Source organism: Ovis canadensis, chromosome 1 (assembly GCF_042477335.2).
Source record: "Ovis canadensis isolate MfBH-ARS-UI-01 breed Bighorn chromosome 1, ARS-UI_OviCan_v2, whole genome shotgun sequence".
NCBI lineage: Eukaryota > Metazoa > Chordata > Mammalia > Artiodactyla > Bovidae > Ovis > Ovis canadensis.
Window position 1 is genome coordinate 51017031 of NC_091245.1, and position 24457 is coordinate 51041487.

General features: G+C 35.5%; 1 protein-coding gene across 5 annotated transcripts in view; it reads right to left on the bottom strand.

The window, feature by feature from the left end:
- LRRIQ3 (leucine rich repeats and IQ motif containing 3) overlaps positions 1–24457 on the bottom strand; it is a 198738-nt gene that overhangs the window by 140745 nt on the left and 33536 nt on the right. For all 5 annotated transcript variants that reach the window (XM_069594697.1, XM_069594703.1, XM_070292099.1 and 2 more), the window contains one exon: positions 8456–8589. In XM_069594697.1, the coding sequence (XP_069450798.1) occupies positions 8456–8589 (134 nt within the window). The remainder of the gene's footprint in view (positions 1–8455; positions 8590–24457) is intronic.

Sequence of the window (24457 nt, forward strand, 5' to 3'; positions counted from 1 at the left end):
AAAATCTAGGATCATATGAAGTGCACTTCCAGTGCACCAACATCACTATTCCCCTCACTCTAAAAATTTCCAGAAGAAAGTTTCCATCACGGACCTACTTTGTCCAAAGAAAGGAAAACAGTCTTTATTGAAAAGTTTTAAAATCAATGTATTTCTCACATGACCTGAGTAATCTGTAAAAACTGGAGATGATCATTTTCAGTTTCAATAGACACTTAAAAGTAACCAAAACATCCTCTATGGAAAAACCAATCTTCATAACAGAGTATCAAAGACTTTAGAAAAAGTTCCAACGAATATGAGTTGACCTTCAAAATTAAGAGTGGACAAGGGAATGATGCGCAGTAGGTGAAATCCATAGTAAAAGCAGATAGCAGAATCAAATCCATAAAGACAGCAACTACTAGAGGTATGAACTACTGAAATAAGTATGCTTAATGTTTTTTTTTAAATAAAGGGATATTAAAAATAGGAGAAAAGAGCTATTAAGAAAACAAAATCTGAAAGAGAACCAAACAATACTTCTACCTATTAAAATATATAATACTTAAAATGAAAATTTCAATGGCTAAATAGCAGATTATATATCACTGAGGAGAAAATTATTCAACTAGAAGATTAACGATCTTCTGTATAGGATGTAGAATAGAAATAATTATAAAATAAATATTAATAGACATTGTAAATTTGTATTTGTTGTATGATTTAAGAATATTCAATTATAAAGGGAAAGAATACAAACACTTAGAACAGGCAAACCTCTTAAGATGCCAAGTATAGATACTGAACAAGCAAATGAGAGATACAGGTAAGATTCATAAGGTGTCTCAGGTATACATAGTAAGGTAGCAACCTGAAAAACACTATGTAATAAATGAAGCAAGTGTGTGAAGAATACTGTCATAAAGGAAGGAATAAAGCATGGAAGGACTAAATTAACATTTTAGAACATTCATAAAGCATTTATTACATTATCTTCAGAGGCACAGCTATGGCTCCCACCAAATCAATCATCCATCAGTAACCTAACACAACCTCATGCATGCTATACCCAAAACATGCAAATAAAACTGATCACTTCTTGGCAGGTTGTCAGTTACTTAGTTCATAGCTATGGTGAGGAACACTTGCTCCTACACCTCTCTAAAAAGTCAAGAGTATGGCGGCTCCAATCATTTTCTGGCTGTTGAAGACCTTCACTCACCTCTACTCTGGTTCTTATAACCCAACCATCAGAGAAAGCCTGATGGAACAAAGTGAGAAACAGGATACATGATCACTGCATAATACATGACTCAAATAACATGGTCATTTCACCCTACTTGTACTCACTTCTGTTCCATTTTTCTCCCCCATTTCTTGCTATATGTTTTAAGTAGATTAAATAACCTGATTCAAGCATCTTAATTTGATCTCTGAGGTTTTTTATTCTGTGAGCTCTGAAACAGACTGCCTGGTAACTTACTTGGAGGCTGTCATAGCATCTAGGTAACTTTCCACCATTACAGCTGGCAATGAGAATGGGATACAATTAAAAGGCATCCTAAATAAATTATAAGAGAAAGATCTTGCTTCACAAATCAAATCAAAGCAATATAAAAGAACCACTAAAATTTACCCATAATACAGAGTAGAGAAGAAACTGAGCTAGAGATTAGAAAATAAAACCAGAACAAAACTCAGTGGAGGGCTGATTATTATCTCCAATTAGACTCTGGGATCAATAGGAAGAAATCCTAAGCCCAATGGCGTTACCAAATGTCAAGTTAGTCTGTGACCACGACCTCTGTTCCAGTCTACCTGTTAATTTACTTACAGACACCACTGTAAAGAGGGTAACTTTCCATCATAAGAAAAATGGGAAATATAGATATTTTGAATAGATTATCAATAAATAAAATGATGGCTGGAAATCATCCAGAACTGATAAAGGAGAAACCAATCCCTAGATGCATAAATATTAAGCTGCATAATAAAAATAAAGTGATTTTTAGAATTGTCAAAGAAAACATCTTCAGAAAAATATCAGAAATACCTTAGATTTAAAAGTAGTAAGAGGGAAAAGAAAGATAACCTGTAAATGAAAAATTAGTCTGATAGTTTACTTTTCAACAGCAACAATGAAAGCCAAAAATAGTGAAAATATATTCAGTGAGCTAAAGGAAAATATCTATCAGCATAAAATTAGAATTCTCAAAAGTATATATCAAGTTTCACACAGGAAAAAAATTTCCCTATGCTTTTGTTTGTTTTAGTCTATAATTTTAGAGTGATTAAATAATGTCTAGTGATGGTCAGCTATACTTTCATCTCTAGAATAAAACACTAAATAACTTACTTTAGAATAAAATTAGGAGAGTTTAACTGATTCTAAACAGGGATTTAATAAATGTTCCTATTCGTGCAGCACTGGTTTCTAACATCTTTAAATTCTAATTATGCCTGTGTTTTGCAATATGAATCACAGCTTTACTCTTGGGCTTCTGATATAGTCAGGATAAGCTATAGCAGAAGTTGGCAAATTTTTCCTTTAAGAGCCAAATTCAGATAGTAAATATTTTAGGTTTGTGGCCACTACAGTCTGTATCTTAGCTATTCAGCTTTTCCATTATAGCTTAAAAAGCACATTGACAGACAATATATAAAAGAATGGGTGTGACTGTGTTCTGATATAATTTATTTACAAAATCAGGCTGCCGTCCTAGGAACCATAGTTTTCTGATCTCTAGTTGTAGACTTCTAAGATCTGCAAAGTCAGTTATACATACCTATTTGCTTCTTACTTTGCAAAATTTTGTTGCCATCTTTCTCTTCACACTTCTCTTGCCCTTTGCCTTTCTAAATCCTCACATTATCAGTTAAATGGGATTTAGAGTGAGCAGAGGCAAACTGAAAGGCCAGCATGATATTATTTTTCAAAGTATGTGTTTTAAAGGAAAACTCCTACAATTGTGTTTAGGAATGCACTGCACATACAAATCAATTTAGGAAAAACTGACATTTTTATTACACTGATTCATTCAATGTCATAAAAATGATATAGTCTTATATTTATTTCCATCTTGTTCTATCAGTAATGTTTGGTAGGTTTCTTTTTAGAGGTAATTCACATCTTGCCTTTCATGTATCCTTAGTACATGTTTAATGACAGCTATGGAAGTGTACTGCTCAGATCTCCTTGAAGAAGACCCACCACGAGGAGCACAGCTGACAGCCCTAGCTCTTGCCTTTTTTTTTTAGATCCATCACTACACTTTTGCCAAGGCTATTCCCAGTCATTGACTGAGGAATTGTAATAGAACTGGCCCATTTCTACCTGATGGAGGATTCCTAAAATGGTCAAGCTTTGCTCAGGGATCCCCCACTGGTCTGGCCTAGATTTTTTCAGAGTTGTGATGCTGAATTCTTTCTGCCCAATTCATTTTCTCTCTCCCTTCACAGATTAGCATAAAAGCATGAATATGTTTCCCTGCCTATTCCCACTTCCTCCTCTTTTGTTTGTCAAAGTTATTACTCGCAATAAATTTCTTGTACACTTAATCTAGTTTATGTGTCTGCCTCTTAAAGATCAATCCAACAAGTAGCGGGGTTTTTATACTATTATAAATGGTAGATTTTAATTTCAAGTTGGTGATTGGTACTACATATCTAAATAATATTGATTTTTGTATTTTTATTAGCTATCACATTCAAATCATAACAGCTATAAGAAATTATAATTTTGTTTTTTTCCTATCTGATCTTTTATCTTTTTATTTTCCTTACTTTGTTTCACTAGCAATAGTTCCAGGACAGTTCCACTTAGTTCCAGAGCAATACTAAACAAAAGTGCTAACAGCTGACGCCCTTGTCGTTTTTCGCTAATCTCAGGGAAATAATTTCAAGATGTTGCTAAGTATTAACAAATGTGTTAAAATACATATAATTAGATTAAGAAAGTTTCCTTTTAATCCTAGATTGCTGAAAGTGTTCTTCTTTTTTTAACCTTTTATAAGTGCTGAATTTTATATTTTTTGTGTAGACATTAAGATGATTGTATTCAGGCAGTCCTCACTTTACACAGAACTACGTTAATTAATCCCTGTGCATATCAGAAATATACTGTCATTTTGCACAGTTCTACTGCATGTTATTTTTTCTATTACTGAGTAACAAATTGCACAAACTGAGCAATCTGTGTTCTTTCTTATCTGGAAGCTTAGGGGAAAACATCTGCTTCTAAGCTCATTCAAGTAGTTGGTAGAATCCAGTTCCTTGTGTAGGACTAATGTCCCCATTTTCTTGCTGATTGTTGGTGGAGGGTTACTCCTAGCTCATAAAGTCACTCTCAGGTCATTTGAATGTGGTCCACTCTACCTTTAACACAGCAACAGTATATCAAATCCTACTTGCGTTTCAACTTTCTCTGATATCCTGTTCTGCTATCAGTCAGAAAACACTCTTGTTTTTCAAGAGGCCATTTGATTAGGTTAAACTAACTCAGAAAATCTATCTTAAGGTCAGCTTATTAGTAAAGAACTTTGTGACATCTGCAAAATACCATCTGCCTTGCAATATAACATGATCATGGGAGTAACACCAGGGAACAAAGATCACGTGGGCCATCTTGGAATTCTGCCTATCACAAATTAGATGAGATCAAATCTCAGTTACTTTAGAAGCTTGAAAAATGAGAGTACATTCAAAGTATGCACAAATTTTAGTTAATGTGATAACAAAGTGAGAAACACTGAGGTGTTTTTCCCTCACTCATATTGTATTAATGTGATTGGTTTCCTAATGTTAAACTAACTTTTATTCCTGGAATAAACCTATGTTGGTTATAGGATGTTAACCACTTTGCATAGCTCTGTATCTAATTTTCTAATATTTTACTTACAATTTTTACATGGGCATACATAAGACAGCCTGAAGTTTCCTTTCTTATAACGTTCTTGTCAGGTTTTGCTTTTAAAGTTATGCTGATCTCTCAAAACCTGAAAAGTATTCTCTCCCACTCTTTGGAAATTTTGGTTTAAGACGGTGTTAAACATTCCTTAAATGTCCAGGATAATTCATCAGTAACCTACAACTGAAGTATCTTCATGGGAAGGATTTTAATAATGGATTCAGTTCTTTTAATGTATGAATGACTATTCAGCATTGTGATTTCTTCTGTCAGACTGAAAATTGTGTTCCTTCAAAGAATCTGTCCATTTCACACACATTATCAAATTATTTGGCATAAATTTATTCACTGTATTCCCTTTAATTTCTGTGGATCTGCAGTAATGTTGTTTTTTCATCCCTTATCATGGTAAAATTTTCCTTCTGTCTCTTTGTTAGAGCGGTCATGCTGGAGCTTTATCAATGTATTACTCTGAAAAAAACCAACTCATGGCTTTATTGATATTCCTGCAAATTTTCTCATGTTCTTTGTATCCTTGTTTTATATTTCATCAGTTTTTGATACTATTTTTATTATCCCTTCTCTTTTACTCTCTTTGGGTATAAACTCCAGTACTTTGGCCACTTCATACGAAGAGTTGACTAATTGGAAAAGACTCTGATGCTGGGAGGGATTGGAGGCAGGAGGAGAAGGAGACGACAGAGGATGAGATGGCTGGATGGCATCACTGACTCTATGGACGTGAGTCTGAGTGAACTCTGGATGTTGGTGATAGACAGGAAGGCCTACAGTGCTGCGATTCATGGGGTCACAAAGAGTCGGACATGACTGAGTGACTGAACTGAACTGAGTGCATCATGAGAAACGCTGGGCTGGAAGAAGCACAAGCTGGAATCAAGATTGCTAGAAGAAATATCAATAACCTCAGATATGCAGATGATACCACCCTTATGGCAGAAAGTGAAGGGGAACTAAAAAGCCTCTTGATGAAAGTGAAAGAGGAGAGTGAAAAAGTTGGCTTAAATCTCAACATTCAGAAAACGAAGATCATGGCATCTGGTCCCATCACTTCATGGCAAATAGATGGGGAAGCAGTGGAAACCGTGTCAGACTTTATTTTGGGGGGCTCCAAAATCACTGCAGATGGTGATTGCAGCCATGAAATTAAAAGACACTTACTCCTTAGAAGGAAAGTTCTGACCAACCCAGACAGCATATTCAAAAGCAGAGACATTACTTTGTCAACAAAGGTCTGTCTAATCAAGGCTATGGTTTTTCCAGTGGTTATGTATGGATGTGAGAGTTGGACTGTGAAGAAAGCTGAGTGCTGAAGAATTGATGCTTTTGAACTGTGGTGTTGGAGAAGACTCTTGAGAGTCTGATTGGACTGCAAGGAGATCCAGAGAGTCCATCCTAAAGGAGATCAGTCCTGGGTGTTCATTGGAAGGACTGATATAAAGCTGAAATTCCAATATTTTGGCCACCTCATGCAAAGAGTTGACTCATTGGGAAAGACTTTGATGCTGGGAGGGATTGGGGACAGGAGGAGAAGGGGACAACAGAGGATGAGATGGCTGATGGCATCACTGACTCAATGGACATGAGTCTGAGTTAACTCCGGGAGTTGGTGATGGACAGGGAGGTCTGGCAGGCTGCGATTCATGGGGTCGCAAAGAGTCGGAAACAACTGAGCGACTGAACTGAACTGAACTGAACATATCTGTAGGTATAAGATATAAATAATTATATAGACAACTTCAATACAGTATTCCAAATGTTGATAATGCAGGTATGTGATGTACGTTGTAGAGGCCAATATCCCAATACTTTGCCCTAAGCAAATTAGGAGCAACTGGAGGATTTTAAGATTTGATTTATAATTTTAAAAGATTACTCTGTGAATGCTGTAGTAAATGTAATTGGAAGGGAGCAAGAAATTCAAGGAAAGATTGTTTCCCATGCAAACAAATAGCACAGAGTATATGAGATAGAACAACAATAATAATGATATATAAAAAATCAGCTATTAAGAATGGAATATTCACATTTGCCTGATACTATGTAGGTTATATTCATGACCTCAATTCTCACAAGCAAGTAGAAAATTAAGTACTGCTATTAGCCCCTGCTCTCTACCATTTATTAGTAATTTATCAGGAAACTCACGCCCACAGTAGGTAAGTAACACACCTAATGGAACAGCATTTTAAAAAGAAAAAGAATTAAAATCAGTCTGTCTTGAAGCACTGTGATATATTTTTACTACTGACATTTCTCCCCACAAAGCTCATTCAGACCCTTTTCTTGCCTGCTGAATTTTCAGATTGTTTCCATGTACAAGGTTATTATCTCATGGTACATGAATATCAAAGGAAACCTTGATTCTAAGAGAGAAAAACTCAATCCCAGGGGCACAAATTAAAGACAAATCCATTTAATTAAATGTTTATTTCACATCAAATACATACAATTTAACTAAAACATGAGATAGAAAAAATATTTTAAATAAATATGTATGTGTTAGCAACTGCCTGATTCTTTTCACATCTTTTACTCCAAACCACTTTACTTTTCTTCATTCATAAGCCCAGTCTCTCCCACAGTTTGGCCTTTGTTAGAGAAGTATATGGAATCTCATCTTCAGAAGTTGCAGGCACTGTATTATGTTCAGTTTTGTCTTCCATACTGATCTCTATCAGGGCTATTGCCATCTATGATGTAGTACATGCAGGCTAACACAAGACAACACTGTCTCTGCCTTACCACAGAATGTTGAATATCATTTCAGTGATACTTCCTAATCTTTCTTTCTCAAGGAATGTCTGTTTCCCAACTCCAGATCTATTTAATCCTACCTGTATTTCAGGGCCATGTTCTGTTTCTATTTTATGAACTCTACCATTTAGCATCTGAAAATAAGCTTTAGGAGAAAGCTCATTTCTTTTCTCATGTGTTTAGTGTTTTGCATGACTAACACAAATACACTGATGACACAGTATACTATCTTCCCTCTCCAGATACAATGTTGAGTCTTACAGGGAAAAATTTCCTGTATTTGTAAAATGTCTGCTACTGAAAAGGGATGCACGGAACAAAGAGAGAGGGAAAAGTATTAATCAAAGGATAATGTAGATTAAGGTGGTAGCAGATGTTTTGGCAAAACTATCTTCATATCCAAACAAAAAACAAAATCCTCATATATTCATGGCTTGTACTTTTTTCTTATATTGTACATGGCTTATATTTCTATTATGTCCCATTACATAGAGAAATTTAATTTACATTTTCTACTAATGCTTTTAAGTTTAATTTATAACACTGTCAGAATTACTCAAGATTAATAAAAACTTTATTGATTAGTTATTTATACAGCCATTTTAAAAGAAAAAAGGTAATCAACTGATTATACTAAATATTATAGTATTATAGAGTCTGTGATGTTTTTCTCAAACTTAAATAGTCTATAAATTACCAGGTTGATAGGGAATACAAAAATGCATATTATTACAGAAATGACTTTTGTCAATTATCTTTTAATATTGAAATAGTGAATAAAATAAAACATACCTCACTTTTTTCCTAACTAAGAAACCACGTGTCCATCTTTGAATAATCAAAACTGGTGAGTTATGAGCCAGAATTTCATTAACTTTTGAAATAATGTGTTTGATATTATCAATTTCATCTTCATAGGTTGATCCCTGTATAAAGAAAATTACTTAGTAATCATATTTCATGAAAGTATTTCCAGAAGATATTTTAACTTGCTAGTCTGATGGTATAAACTATTTATTAAAACATTCACAGCTGTCTTATATACATAATACTTAAGTAACATATACATTTTCAAATCTATTTTTATTAGATCATAAGGTCAAGAATTAGTAGCACAAAATAATTTCAAATCTTTACACAAAATTCAAGATCAATGAGGATAACTTTTTCCTTTCTAGATTCTTCTATCTGCTATCACAGGTATAAAATTTTGTCCATAATCATGTTGATCTCTGAAAGGTAGGGGCATGAATAGATATCCAAAGACCCTTAAAAGTATTCTGTGAATCATCATAGATGAAACTTATATATGTTGGATTTATAACAACTTGCAGCAGTTCAAAATTTTGTTGCATCTTAACTAGATATTTTACAGGAAGACAGTACATTCCCTGGGGTAAAGACTTCTATATTATCTTTAAAGAAATTATCTCTAAGATATTTGGTCCTGCATATTTTTAGATTTTGGAACCACAGACTCCTATATTCTCATAAATATACAATAATGAAATATAACTTATGAAAAATTTTAAAATATTGTGAGAATTACCAGAACATAACACAGAGACATGAAGTGAGTAAATGCTGGCCACCCCCCAAAAATGGCACTTATTACTTGTTCCACGCAGGGTTGTCACCAATTTCAATTTGTGATCAAAAAGCACAATAAAATGAGATATGCCTATAAACTCAACTTGCCCAAATATGAGTCCTCCTCCCTAACTTGCTTTCTCACATGCTCTTAGTGAATGGTGGTACTGCCCATACAAACCTAATCCAGAAACCCTGAACCATCCCAGGCTCTCTTTTTCTGTTCTATTGTCAGATCATGCCACTTTCCCTCACCTTACTTTGTTCTTCAGTTGCTCAGTCATGTCAGACTCTTTGTGACCCTATGGACTGCAGCACACCAGGCCTCCCTGTCCTTCACTATCTCCCAGAATTTGCTCAAACTCATGTCCATTAAGTCAATGATGCCATCCAACCACCTCATCTTCTGTCACCCCTTTCTCCTCCTGCTCTCAATCTTTCCTAGTATCAGGGTCTTTCCGTTCTACTTAGCCACACCATTTCTTTCTAGCCTTAATCCCTCCTCTAAAAGAACACTTCTTTTTAGCCTTTAAGGCAAAATATCACCTTTAAGATGCTACAGACCTTAACAGAAGTATTCTCCTTATTGCAATAATATTCATTTGCCTATTGCAATAGCCCTTATCCCTCCACTGAGATAATCCTTTTGAAAAAGTCTCTTAAGTCCTGATTTGCTATTTTATTTGATAAGCTTATGCTATAAAGTAATTATTGGTCTGTCCTTCCCACTGCAACATAAACTCATCAAGTGTAACACCTCTTTCTTTATACTGAATCTCTATGAGTAAGTAAGCTATCTAGTTTGTAACTGGCATTCAAATATCAGTCGACTATTAAAACACTAAGTAACAGACACTTGTACACCTTCATATTGGTCTCCAAGCTTGCTGTGGCAATGTCAGTCTGTTCTTATAACTTAACTCTTACTTGGCTGTAGTAACATACTAATTTTTCTACCTTTTGGATTTTTATTTTTCAGTCTGTTTTCCTGTTTGCTCTTTTTCTATAACTATTTAAATAGAATATAATTTTAGGTTTGCTTCTTTTTTCACTTCTCTGTGCTAAGTTTCTTTGAATGAGCACCTTCTTTGCTATATGTTACTATTTCACATATGCTGATTATCCTATATATCTCCTAGCAAGAATTATCTCTGAGATAATTCTTGGAATTATCTAATTCCAATGGAACTTCTAGTTCCATTTGTCTATTTACATGTCAAAAACTGAAATAATTCTTCCCATTTGAAAACACCCACAATCTATACTTCATACCACATTACAGATGGAGTCATTAAAATTATTTTCTACCTTATCAACCAAATAAACTCACACTCTTCTTTCTCTCTCCTTTCCATCTACTAAATCACTTAATTCTATCAAAAACATCTCTCTTCAATCTGTTCACTATAATCTATATGTACTACCAATTTATTAAATCAGCTCTTATAAACTAGGGTCCGACCTATAGACTTTCTTCTAATTTCCCTATTTTCAATTTCCCTCCACTCCAAAATTACAGAATATAAGACTTTTTTTCTAAAATGAAAATCAGGTCATCTAAAATCCTTAAATATCTCCCCCAAATCTTACAACATACTGTGCTATATCCTTAGTATTACACATAACTCCCTTTGCTCTATTAATCCTATTTTTGATTCCAGCATCTTTTGTCATGCTCAAGCATGTCTTCTAAACCCCAAGAACACTAAATCACTTGTTGTCACTTAACTGCGTTTAGCGTCACCTCTGTGCCTTTGCCATGCTTTTTACTCTATCTCAACATTCCACAATTGCCAACATCTCTACCTACTTTACTTCTTATTTTCAAAAAAACTCATCTGAAGTATAAATATTTTTGATTTTGCTGTTTTTCCACGACAATAGGTATGAAGTGCAAAAATTTAAAGAAAATATATGTAGATCTTTCACAGATTTTGTCCCATATTCAGATCTATATTTTTTTCTCATTATTTCTTGGATTACTGCTGCTGTTGTTCAGTTGCTAAATCATGTACAACTCTGCAACTCCATGGACTGCAGCATGTTAGGCTCCCCAGTACTCCATTATCTCCTGGAGTTTGTTCAAATTCATGTTTATTGAGCCTGTGATGATATCTAACAGTTTTATCTTCTGCCACCCCCTTCTTTTCTTCCTTCAATCTTTCCTAGCATCAGGGTCTTTTCTAATGAATCAGCTCTTCACATCAGGTAGCCAAAATTTTGGAACTTCAGCTCCAGCACCAATCCTTCCAATGAATATTCAAGGTGGATTTTCTTTAGGATTGAATGATTTGATCTTCTTGAAGTTCAAGGGACTCTCAAGAGTCTTCTCCAGCACCACATATCAATATTCTTTGCCACTCAGCCTAAATTTACAGTCCAAATCCCACATCCATAAGCAACTACAGGAAAAACCATAGATTTGATTATATGGATCTTTGTCAGCAAAGGGATGTCTCTGTTTTTTTAATAACACTGTCTAGGTTTGTTATATCTCTACTTCCAAGGAGCAAGCATGTTTTAAATTCATGGCTACAGTCACCATTTGCAGTGATTTTGGAGCCCAAGAAAATAAAATCTTTCACTGCTTCCACTTTTTTCCCCATCTATTTGCCATGAAGTGATGGGACCGGATGCCATAATCTTAGTTTTTTGAGTGTTGAGTTTCAAGCCAGTTTTTTCACTCTTCTTTCACATTCATCACCAGGTCCTTTAGTTCCTCTGCACTTTCTGCCATCAGAGTGCTTGTCATCTGTATATCTAAAGTTGTTAGTATTTCTCCTGGTAATCTTGATTCCAGCTTGTGATTTATCCAGCTTGGCAATTCACATGATGCATTCTGCATACAAGTTAAATAAGTAGAGTGACAATATACAGCCTTGTGGCACTCCTTTCCCAATTTTGAACCAGTCAGTTGTTCCATGTCCAGTTCTAACTGATGCTTGTTGACCCACATACAGGTTTCTCATGAGTTAGGTAAGGTGGTCTGGTATTCCCATCTCTTTGATTAGTGCTTCTCCTTAATTTTCCTTATTTTCTCTACTCTAATTCCTATTCATGTGTAGTAGGTATTCTAGAGCTCACCTCGATGTTTTACATTTTTTTCTCATCATTTTCAGTTATTTTTTCTCAGTTTGGTGAAGCCATGCTGTCAAAGGTTAGCTTTCTCATACTGAGGTTTTTTAATAGCTTGTCAACTACTTCAGTTATGTGGCTGAGCCTAAGCTCCTTTCTGAAACTCCTGTCTGCCCTAACACAGACGAGTCCCTCCACAAACTATAACAGTTTGCTATTATAACCCTGCCTGTATGAGGGCCTCTCCATGACATGTATCCTCTGATTTCTAGCAAGAGATTCCATCTGTTAGTCTACTATCAACTGTGACAAATAGGGAGATTTGCAGAATCTCTTCTAATTCCTGTCATTTTGTTTTACATGTCAGGAAGAATAGCTCAAAGTCAGGCTGACCCATTCCCTACCTTTAATTCAATCATATCTCATATCAAAAATTCTTCATTATGTATAAAAGTACCTCTGTGATACAATCTATTACTTAATTCCTATCCTTTACTGGTTTCTAGTAAAGATGTGATTTCCTCCAGTCTTCATTGAGTTTTTTGTTCATTGCATTTGAGCTCATGGTATGTGTGTATGTGCATGTGTGTTTAGAGTAATAAAGTATGCCGCCTCAAACATGCTCCGTATACTGATTATTGAGTCAGAGACATTTGAAAAACAGAAAATGCAGGGAGAGGCACTCTCTGAACTTCCTTTATCTTTCTAAAGACAGATTCCCCCAAAGGGATTCAATTGTCATATTTTATCAACCAGGAAAGGAGTCTTATCACAAGAAAGGAGATCAGGTGATTAGAAGGGGAGAAAATTAGAAGACATTACAACCAAATGAATTTTGTCACAAATTCCCATCTATTCTTCTAGAGATCCATTTGTCTTTCTTAAAAATAATTTACTGTCTCATAAGAGGCCTATACCCTCCCTCCCTTTCCCCCTATTTAGATGGTATTAAGAATGAATTCCCATCTCAAGGAGATACTCAGTTCTCCCTTAGCATCTTCTCAGTACTCATGAGATATAAATGTTAATAAGCTTCTGTTTGTTTTTCTCTTGTTAACCAGTCTTATATTACAGGGTCTCAGCCAAGAGCTCAGAAGGGTAGAGGGAAAATTGTTTTTCATCCTCTAGTTTGAAAGTGAGGAATAGTAATACAGGAAAGAATTTAGATGGCTAGGTTTAAGTGGTCCTGGTCAGACTCTGCAGTTCTCACCAGCAGAGAACCATCAAGCTCACACTGCAGTTTACAGCAGAGTCTTGCTTCCCTCCAAGGTATGGATAATCCCTCTCTTTTAAGCAATAAAGAAAATCATCAGCTGTGGGTAGCATAGGAGTCTTTGCCAAAAAACAAGTAACCTCTAGAAAATAGTCAAGATTTATGATGTCCTAAAACAATTATGCTGTAAAATGCCAACAAGGATATCACCTACTGTACACTAGAGGGAATTTTACTCAATGCTCTGTGGTGATCTAAATGGGAAGAAAATCCAAGGAAGAGGGTACATATGTATATGTGTGGTTGATTCACTTTGAGGTACAGCAGAAACTACCACAACATTATAAAGCAACTACACTCCAAATTTTAAAAAAAAAAAAAAAGACATCACTGCAAACTTGTACAAATGCCATAAACCATTTGATAGCTGAGGACAAATGGATGTATTTTCTAAGGGAAACTAATGCATATTTCCTATACTACATGAGTGATGACTCTAAAGAAAAACTGCCTACGTTTAAATTCCATTTCTACCACTTGCTAACTATGCAATCTAGGGTAAGTAACCCGTCTGTCCCCTATTAATCATCTGTAAAATAGAGAAAACGTCATTTGGGTTTTGTGAGAAAATATTTGTAAAGCACATAGAACAGTGCTAAAACATTTAAAGCAACCAAATAAGGTCATCTGTCAACAGCTTAAGGACTTCTGTATACCTTATTCTATTTGATATTTAACAAATTAGTACAGGAATTTACTAAGCAATTTACTCAAACGTAACAAAATTAAGAAATTAACTGTAAACTAATATTTTCAACTCAATAAAACGAATTAAAGAATTATAGTAAAAAGCTTGCCAAAGGACAACACACATTTACAGAAAATATTATCAAGAATCAAAAAAACAGATGATAAAATAATGAAATATCTGTACTCTCCCACTTGCCATTGTAATCTTGGAATGAAAAAATGGCTACTGCAAATCCTTGCATAAAGCATAACAGGCATTTCCAAGAAAGGGAAGAATTTTGTAAACATGATTCGTATGGAAGATAGTGCTCTGTGTTCTAACACAAAGCGTAGCTTAAAAAACAAATTTTCAAACTACATTCTTCTCAGATTGTAAATATAATTACACAAAGATTCCCAATTAATCTGATATTCTAAATACACCTGTACTTATATTTTCTTCCTTTTCCCCATTTTTATTTCTTTCATATGTATCTATTCCCTATACTCTTTTAAAATTCTATTTGTAATTTATTCCATCAGAATTTACTGATTTGACACATTCGTCTCAGCATAACTGAAATATGTAAATTATGCTACTCCCAGAAGTATGTATTTCACATAGAATAAAAACATGCAGTATTCACCTTTTTATTCTATCTGTAATATATTCACTTTAACACTCACATGAAATGGTGAGTATCTCTGAAACTCCCCACAAAGGCTAGAAAGATTTTATATTATTTTAAATCAACATTTCTTAGGATCACTGGTAAACACTTTGGGAACAAACTTTAGACAATTCACCAATTAAAAAATTTCACCTGAATTAAATAACATTAAATAACCAAAAAAAATTTAGAAGCATAATAATAAAACACTAAAATTTTTAGGACAGATGAAAGTACAAGAACAAAAAACTTTACACAAATTTCCACCACTTGAAGTATCTATTATCATTTTCCCCCCTTCCTGAACCCCCATCTAACCTCCCTCCCCATCCTCTGGGTCATCCCAGTACACCAGCCCCAAGCACCCTATCCCATGCATTGAATCTGGACTGGTGATCCATTTCACATATGATAATATACGTTTCAATGCCATTCTCCCAAACAATCCCACCCTCCCCTTCTCCCACAGAGTCCAAAAGACTGTTCTATACATTTGTGGCTCTTTTGCTGTCTCGCATATAGGGTTAAATTTACTATCTATCTAAGTTCCATATATATATATATATATATATATATATATATATATATATATGACAACCTAGACAGCATATTGAAAAACAGAGATATTACTTTGCCAACAAAGGTCCGTCCAGTCAAGGCTATGGTTTTTCCAGTGGTCATGTATGGATGTGAGAACTGGACTGTGAAGAAAGCTAAGCGCCGAAGAATTGATGCTTTTGAACTGTGGTGTTGGAGAAGACTCTTGAGAGTCCCCTGGACTGCAAGGAGATCCAACCAGTCCATTCTGAAGGAGATCAACCCTGGGATTTCTTTGGAGGGATTGATGCTGAAGCTGAAACTCCAGTACTTTGGCCACCTCATGCAAAGAGTTGACTCACAGGAAAAGAGTCTGATGCTGGGAGGGATTAGGGGTAGGAGGAGAAGGGGACGACAGAGGAAGAGATGGCTGGATGGCATCACTGACGCGATGGACGTGAGTCTGAGTGAACTCCGGGAGTTGGTGATGGACAGGGAGGGCTGGCGGGCTGCGATTCATGGGGTCGCGAACAGTCGGACACGACTGAGTGACTGAACTGAACTGAACTAGTATACTGTACTGATGTTTTTCTTTCTGGGTTACTTCACTCTGTATAATAAACTCCAGTTTCATCCACCTCATTAGAACTGATTCAAACGTACTCTTTGTAATGGCTGAGTAATACTCCATTGTGTATATGTACCACAGCTTTCTTATCCATTCATCTGCTGATGGACATCTAGGTTGCTTCCATGACCTGGCTATTATAAACAGTGCTGTGATGAACACTGGGGTATGTGTCTCTTTCAATTCTGGTTTCCTCAGTATGTATCCCCAGCAGTAGGATTCCGGGGTCATATGGCAGTTCTATTTCTAGTTTTTTAAGCAACCTCCACACTGTTCTCCATAGTGGCTGTCCTAGTTTGCATTCCCACCAACAGTGTAAGAGGGTTCCCTTTTCTCCACACCCTCTCCAGCATTTATTGCTTGTAGACTTTTGGATGGCAGCCATTCTGACTGGAGGGAAATGGTACCTCGTCGTGGTTTTGATTTGCATTTCTCTGATAATGAGTGATGTTGAGCATTTTTTCATGTGTTTGTTAGCCAACTGTATGTCTTCTTTGGAGAAATGTCTGTTTAGTTCTTTGTCCTATTTTTTTATTGGGTCGCTTATTTTTCTGGAACTGAGCTGCAGGAGTTGCTTGTATATTTTTGAGATTAATTCTTTGTCAGTTGCTTCATTTGTTATTATTAGCTCCCATTCTGAAGGCTGTCTTTTCACCTTGCTTATAGTTTCCTTTGTTGTGCAAAAACTTTTAAGTTTAATTAGGCCCCATATTTTTATTTTTGCTTTTATTTCCATTACTCTGGGAGGTGGATCATAGAGGATTCTGCTGCGATTTATGTTGGAGAGTGTTTTGCCTGTTTTCCTCTAGGAGTTTTATAGTTTCTGGTCTTACATTTAGATGTTTAATCCATTTTGAATTTATTTTATGTATGGTGTTAGAAATGGTTCTAGTTTCATTCTTTTACAAGTAGTTGACCAGTTTTCCCAGCACCACTTGTTAAAGAGATTGTCTTTTCTCCATTGTATATTCTTGCCTCCTTTGTCAAAGATAAGGTGTGCACAGGTGCTTGGATTTACCTTTGGTCTTTCTATTTTATTCTGTTGATCTATATTTCTGTCTTTGTGCCAGTACCATACTGTCTTGATGACTGTAGCTTTGTAGTATAGCCTGAAGTCAGGCAGGTTGATTATTTCAGTTCCAGTCTTCTTTCTCAAGATTGCTTTGGCTATTTGAGGTTTTTTGAATTTTCATACAAATTTGAAATTATTTGTTCTAGCTCTGTGAAAAATACCGTTGGTAGCTTGATAGGGATTTCATTGAATCTATATATTGCATTGGGTAGTATACTCACTTTCACTGTATTAATTCTTCCGATCCATGATCATGATATATTTCTCCATCTATTTGTGTCTTCTTTGATTTCTTTCACCAGTGTTTTATAGTTTCCTATATATAGGTCTTTTGTTTCTTTAGGTAGATACATTCCTAAGTTATTTATTCTTTTCATTGCAATGGTGACTGGAATTGTTTCCTTAATTTCTCTATTTTCTCATTATTACTATATAGGAATGCAAGGGATTTCTCCGTGTTGATTTTGTATCCTGCAACTTTCCTATATTCATTGATTAACTCTAGTAATTTTCTGGTGGAGTCTTTTGGGTTTTATGTAGAGGATCATATCATCTGCAAACAGTGAGAGTTTTACTTCTTTTCCAATCTGGATTCCTTTTATTTCTTTTTCTGCTCTGATTGCTGTGGCCAAAACTTCCAAAACTACGTTGAATAGTAGTGGTGAGAGTGGGCACCCTTGTCCTGTTCCTGACTTTAGGGGAAATGCTTTCAATTTTTCACCATTGAGGATAATGTCTGCTGTGGGTTTGTAATGTATAGCTTTTATTATGTTGACGTATGTTCCTTCTATTCCTGCTTTCTTCAGAATTTTTATCATAAATGGATGATGGATTTTGTCAAAGGCTTTCTCTGCATATGATAATTGAGACAATCATATGGCTTTTATCTATCAATTTGTCAATGTGGTGTATTACATTGATTTGCAGATTTTGAAGAATCCTTGCATCCCTGGGATAAAGCCCAATTGATCATGATGTATGATCTTTTTAATATGGTGTTAGATTCTGTTTGCTAGAATTTTGTCAAGGATTTTTGCATCTATGTTCATCAGTGATATTGGTCTGCAGTTTTCTTTTTTTATGGCATCTTTGTCAGGTTTTGGTATTAGGGTGATGGTGGCCTCATAGAATGAGTGTGGAAATTTCCCTTCCTCTGCAACTTTCTGGCAGAGTTTGAGTAGGATAGGTGTTAGCTCCTCTAAATTTTTGGTAGAATTCAGCTGTGAAGCCGTCTGGTCTTCGGCTTTTGTATGCTGGAAGATTTCTGCTTACAGTTTCAATTTCCATGCTTGTGATGGGTCTGTTAAGATTTTCTATTTCTTCTTGGCTCAGGTTTGGAAAGTTATACTTTTCTAAGAATTTGTTCATTTCTTCCAAGTGTCCATTTTATTGGTATATAGTTGCTGATAGTAGTCTCTTATGATCCTTTATATTTCTGTGTTTCCATCTCTCCATTTTCATTTCTAATTTTATTGATTTGATTTTTCTCCCTTTGTTTCTCGATGAGTCTGGTTAGTGGTTTGTCAATTTTACTTATCTTCTCAAAGAACCAGCTTTTAGCTTTGTTGATTTTTGCTAAGGTCTCTTTTGTTTCTTTGCATTTAGCTTACTCCTTGGAAGGAAAGTTATGACCAACTAAGCATATTAAAAAGCAGAGACAATACTTTGTCAACAAAGGTCTGTCTAATAAAGGCCATGGTTTTTCCAGTGGTCATGTATGGATGTGAGAGTTGGGCTATAAAGAAAGCTGAGCGCCAAATAATTGATGTTTTTGAACTGTGGTGTTGGAGAAGACTCTTGAGTCCCTTGAACTGCAAAGAGATCTAACCAGTCCCTCCTAAAGGAAATCAGTCCTGAATATTCATTGGAAGGACTGATGCTGAAGCTGAAACTCCAATACTTTGGCCACTGATGAGAAGAGCTGACTTATTTGAAAAGACTCCGATGCTGGGAAAGATTGAGGGCAGGAGGAGAAGGGGACGACAAAGGATGAGATGGTTGGATGGCATCACCAACTCAATGAACATGGGTTTGGGTGAACTCTGGTAGTTGGTGATGGACGGGGGGCCTGGCGTGCTGTGGTTCATGGGGTCACAAAGAGTTGGATACGACTAAGTGAATGAACTGAACTGAACTGAATTTTTAAGATTTTTTTTACTTCTACTAACCCTGAGGTTCTTCTTCATTTCTTTCTTTTCTAGTTGCTTTCGTTGTAGAGTTACATTATTTAGCTGACTTTTTTCTCATTTCTTGAGGTAAGCCTGTAGTGCTATGAACCTTCCCCTTAGCACTGCTTACAGTGTCCCATAGGTTTTGGGTTGTTGTGTTTTCATTTTCATTTGTTTCTATGCATATTTTTATCTTTATTGATTTCTTCTATGATTTGTTGGTTATTCAGTAGCATGTCATTCAGTCTCCATATGTTAGAATTTTTAATTGTTTTCCTCATGTAATTGATATCCAATCTTACTGCATTGTGGTCAGAAAAGATGCTTGGAATGATTTCATAGTTTTTTGAATTTACCAAGGCTAGATTATACCCAGGATGTAATCTATCCTGGAGAAGGTTCTGTGTGCGCTTGAGTAAAAGGTGAAATTCATTGTTTTGGGGTGAAATGTCTTATAGATATCAATGAGGTCTAACTGGTCTATTGTATCATTTAAAGTTTGTGTTTCCTTGTTAATTTTCTGTTTAGTTAATCTTTCCATAGTTGTGAGTGGTGTATTAAAGTCTCCCACTATTATTGTGTTATCGTTAATTTCCCCTTTCATATTTGGTAGCATTTGCCTTACATATTGTGGTGCTCCTCTGTTGGGTGCATATATATTTATAATTGTTATATCTTCTTCTTGGATTGATCCTTTGATCATTATGTAGTGTCCTTCTTTATCTCTTTTCACAACCTTTATTTTAAAGTCTATTTTATCTCATATGAGTATTGCTACTCTTGCTTTCTTTTGCTCTCTATTTGCGTGGAATAATTTTTTCCAGCCCTTCACTTTCAGTATGTGTCCCTTGTTTTGAGGTGGGTCTCTTGTAAGCAGCATATAGAGGGGTCTTATTTTTGTATCCATTCTATAGAGGGGTCTTATTTTTGTATCCATTCAGCCAGTCTTTGTCTTTTGGTTGGGGCATTCAACCCATTTACATTTAAGGTAATTATTGATAAGTATGATCCCGTTGCCATTTAATTTGTTGTTTTGGGTTTGAGTTTATACACCCTTTCTGTGTTTCCTGTCTAGACAAGATATTTTAGCATTTGTTGGAGAGCTGGTTTGGTGGTGCTGAATTCTCTCAGCTTTTGCTTGTCTATAAAACTTTTGATTTTTCCTTCATATCTGAATGAGATCCTTGCTGGGTAATCTGGGCTGTAGGTTTTTCTCTTTCATCACTTTAAGTATGTCCTGCCATTTCCTCCTGGCCTGAAGAGTTTCTATTGAAAGATCAGCTGTTATCCTTATGGGAATACCATTGTGTGTTATTTGTTGTTTTTCCCTTGCTGCTTTTAATGTTTGTTCTTTGTGTTTGATCTTTGTTAATTTGATTACTATGTGTCTTGAGGTGCTTCGCTTTGGGTTTATCTTGTTTGGGACTCTCTGGGTTTCTTGGACTTGGGTGACTATTTCCTTCCCCATTTTAGCGAAGTTTTCAACTATTATCTCCTCAAGGATTTTCTCATGGTCTTTCTGTCTCCTTCTTCTGCGACTCCTATGATTTGAATTTTGGGGCATTTAACATTGTCCCAGAGGCCCCTGAGGTTGTCCTCATTTCTTTTTTTTTTTCCTTCTCTGCTTCATTTATTTCTACCATTCTATCTTCTGCCTCATTTATCCTATCTTCTGCCTCCATTATTCTACTGTTGGTTCCCTCCAGAGTGTCTTTGATCTCATTTATTGCATTATTCATTATATATTGACTTTTTTATTCCTTCTAGGTCCTTGTTAAACATTTCTTGCATCTTCTCAATCCTTGTCTCCAGGCTGTTTAACTCCATTTTGTTTTCAAGATTTTGGATCATTTTCACTATCATTGTTCTGAATTATTTTTCAGGTAGATTCCCTATCTCTTCCTCTTTTGTTTGGTTTGGTGGGCATTTATCCTGTTCCTTTACCTGCTGAGTAATTCTCTGCCTTTTCATCTTGTTTAGATTGCTGTGTTTGGGGTGGCCTTTCCATATTCTGGCAGTTTTGCTTTCTCTTTATAGTGGAGGTTTCTCACTGTGGGTGAGGTTGGTCAGGTGGCTTGTCAAGGTTTCCTGGTTAAGGAAGCTTGTGTTGGTGCTCTGGTGGGTGGAGCTGGATATCTTCTCTCTGGAGTACAATGAAGCAAGTTTTGAGATGTCAGTCGGTTTGGTGTAACTTTGGGCAGCCTGTATATTGAAGCTCAGGGCTATGTTCCTGCATTGCTGGAGAATTTGCATGGTATATCTTGCTCTGGAACTTGTTGGCTCTTGGGTGGTGCTTGGTTTCAGTGTAGGTATGGAGGCTTTTGGATGAGCTCTTATTGATTAATGTTCCCTGGAGTCAAGAGTTCTCTGGTGTTCTCAGGTTTTGAACTTAAGCCTCCTGCCCCTGGATTTCAGTCTTATTCTTACAGTAGTCTCAAGACTTCTCCATCTCCTTTCGAAGACAATGGACTGCTTTTATGGGTGCCTGATGTCCCCTGCCAGCATTCAGAAGTTGTTTTGTGGAATTTGCTCATCGTTCAAATGTTCTTTCAATCAATTTGTGGGGGAGAAAGTGGTCTCTCCGTCCTTTTCCTCTGCCATCTTAGGACCACCCCTATTGTCATTGTAAAAATTTCACTTCCAAATGCTTTCCCTGACTCTGAGCTTATCTTTCCATTCACTTCATAGGGTCTTTTACAGAGTATTTTTAAAAATTGATGAAGTTCACGTCACCATTTTTTCTTTTAAAGATTGTGCTTTTAGTATCAGATCTGTCTTTGCCTCAGCCTAGATCCTAAAGATTTCCTTCAATTTTATTTTTTCTAAAAGTTTTTTTGTTTTGTTTTTTAGTTTTCAGTTTTACATTTAACTCCAAGAACCAATTTGAGTTAATTTTTTTGAGTTGTAAAACTTAAGGAAGTTCATTTCTTGTGTGTGTGTGTGTCTCTGTGTATGTATGTCCAACTGTTCCAAGTAAAATTTATTGAAAAAGCTATATTTTTTCCATCAAGTTCAATTGTTCATATTTTGTTAGATTTACATCTAAGTATTTCATTTTTGAGTGATTATAAATGACAATATGTATTTAATTTTGTTGACCATGTACTCACTGTTAGTACACAGAAATAGGATTGATTTTTGTTTACTTAGCACCCTGTAGCCCTGTTAAGCTCACTTTTTAGTTTTAAGAAATTTTTTGGTAGATTCTGTGGCATTTTCCACATAGGTGATCATTTCATCTGCAAATAGTTTATTTCTTCTATTCTCATCGGTATTTTTTTTTAATTTCCTTGTCTCACTTTTTTGCACCACCTAGACTTACCAGCAACATGCTGACAAGAGGAATAAGAACAGCCATCTGTTTTGTTCCCAGTCTTAGGAAGAAAACATTCTTGAGTCTTCTGATATGGGAGATTATATTAATTCATTTTCAAATATTGAATCAGCTGTGAATCCCTGAAACAAGTTCTACTTCCTCATGGTATATAATTCTTCTTACATATGCTAAATTACACTTGCTAAGGTTTTGTTAAAGAATTTTGTGTTTATATTCACTAGGGATATTTTTATCCCAGGGATAAATCCCACCTCATCATGATGTATGATTTTTTCAATATATTAGTGAACTCAGTTTGCTAACATTTTGTTGAGGGTTTTGTATCCATATTCATCATGGATATTGATCTGTATTTTTCTTCTAGTGTCCTCATATAGTTTTGGTTTCAGTTAAGTGTTCCTTTAGATTCTATTTCTTTTGAAAAGTATGAGAAAATTGATAGTTTTTCCTTCAATGTTTGATAGAATTTACCAGTGAAGCCATCTGGTTCTAAACTTTTCTATGTTAGGAGACTTTTGATTACTGATTCAATCTCCCTGCTAATTAGTGCCTTAGATTTTTTGTGGTTTTTTTTTTTCTTCATGATTTAGTCTTAGTAAGTTGTATGTTTCCAGGAATGTATCCATTTCTATGTTGTCTGTTGGCATACAATTGCTTATAGCAGTCTCTCATAATCTTCTCTATTTGTATGGTATCAACTGTGATATTTCCTCTTTCTTCCTAACCTTACTTCCTTGAATCTTCTCTCTCAAGTATAACAGAGTTTATCTATTTTGTTTATCTTTTCAAAAAATAAATCTCTTGGTTTCATTTATCTTTTCTGTAGTCTTTTTAATGTCTATTCCATTTATTTCTGGTCTTTATTTCCTTCTTCTCACAAAATTTGGTTTAATTTGTTCTTTTCTTCTAGTTCCTTGGGGTATAAAGTTATATTGTTCATTTGAGTTCTTTTTTTTAATGTAGGCATCTATCACTATAAAATGACCTCTAAACAGCTTTTACTATATCCTATTAGTTGTCATTTTGTTTTCATTTAAGATTTTTTTTCAATACATTGGTTGTTGTTAAGTTTCTTAATCTGTACATAATTGTGAATTTTCCTGTTTTCCCTTATAACTGATTTATTGTTCTGTCACTCAGCTGTGTCTGACTGCAACTCCATGGACTACAGCACACCAGGCTTCCCTGTCCTCCATATCTCCCAGAGTTGCTCAATGTCATGTCCATTGAGTCAGCGATGCCACCCAACCTCTCATCCTCTGTCATCCCCTTCTCCTCCTGTCCTCAATCTTTCCCAGAATCAAAGTCTTTTCCAAAGAGCTTGCTCTTTGCATCAAGTGGCCAAAGTATTGGAACTTCAGCATCAGTCCTTCCAATGAGTATTCAGGGTTGATTTCCTTTAGGATTGACTGGTTTGAGCTCCTTGAGATCCAAGGGACTCTCAAGAGTCTTCTTCAGCACCACAGTTTGAAAGCATCAATTCTTTGGCAATCTCTGGGACAACATTAAATGCACCAACATTTGCATTATAGGGGTCCTAGAAGGAGAAGAGAGAAAGGACTTGAGAAAATATTTGAAGAAGTATAGCTGAAAACTTTCCTAAAAAATGGGAAAGGAAATAGTCAACCAAGTCCAGGAAGTGCAGAGAGTCCCATGCAGGATAAACCCAAGGAGGAACACACTGAGACATAGTAATCAAAATGATGAAAATTGAAGATAAAGACAAAATGTCAAAAGAAACAAGGGGAAAATGACAAGTAACATACAAGGAACT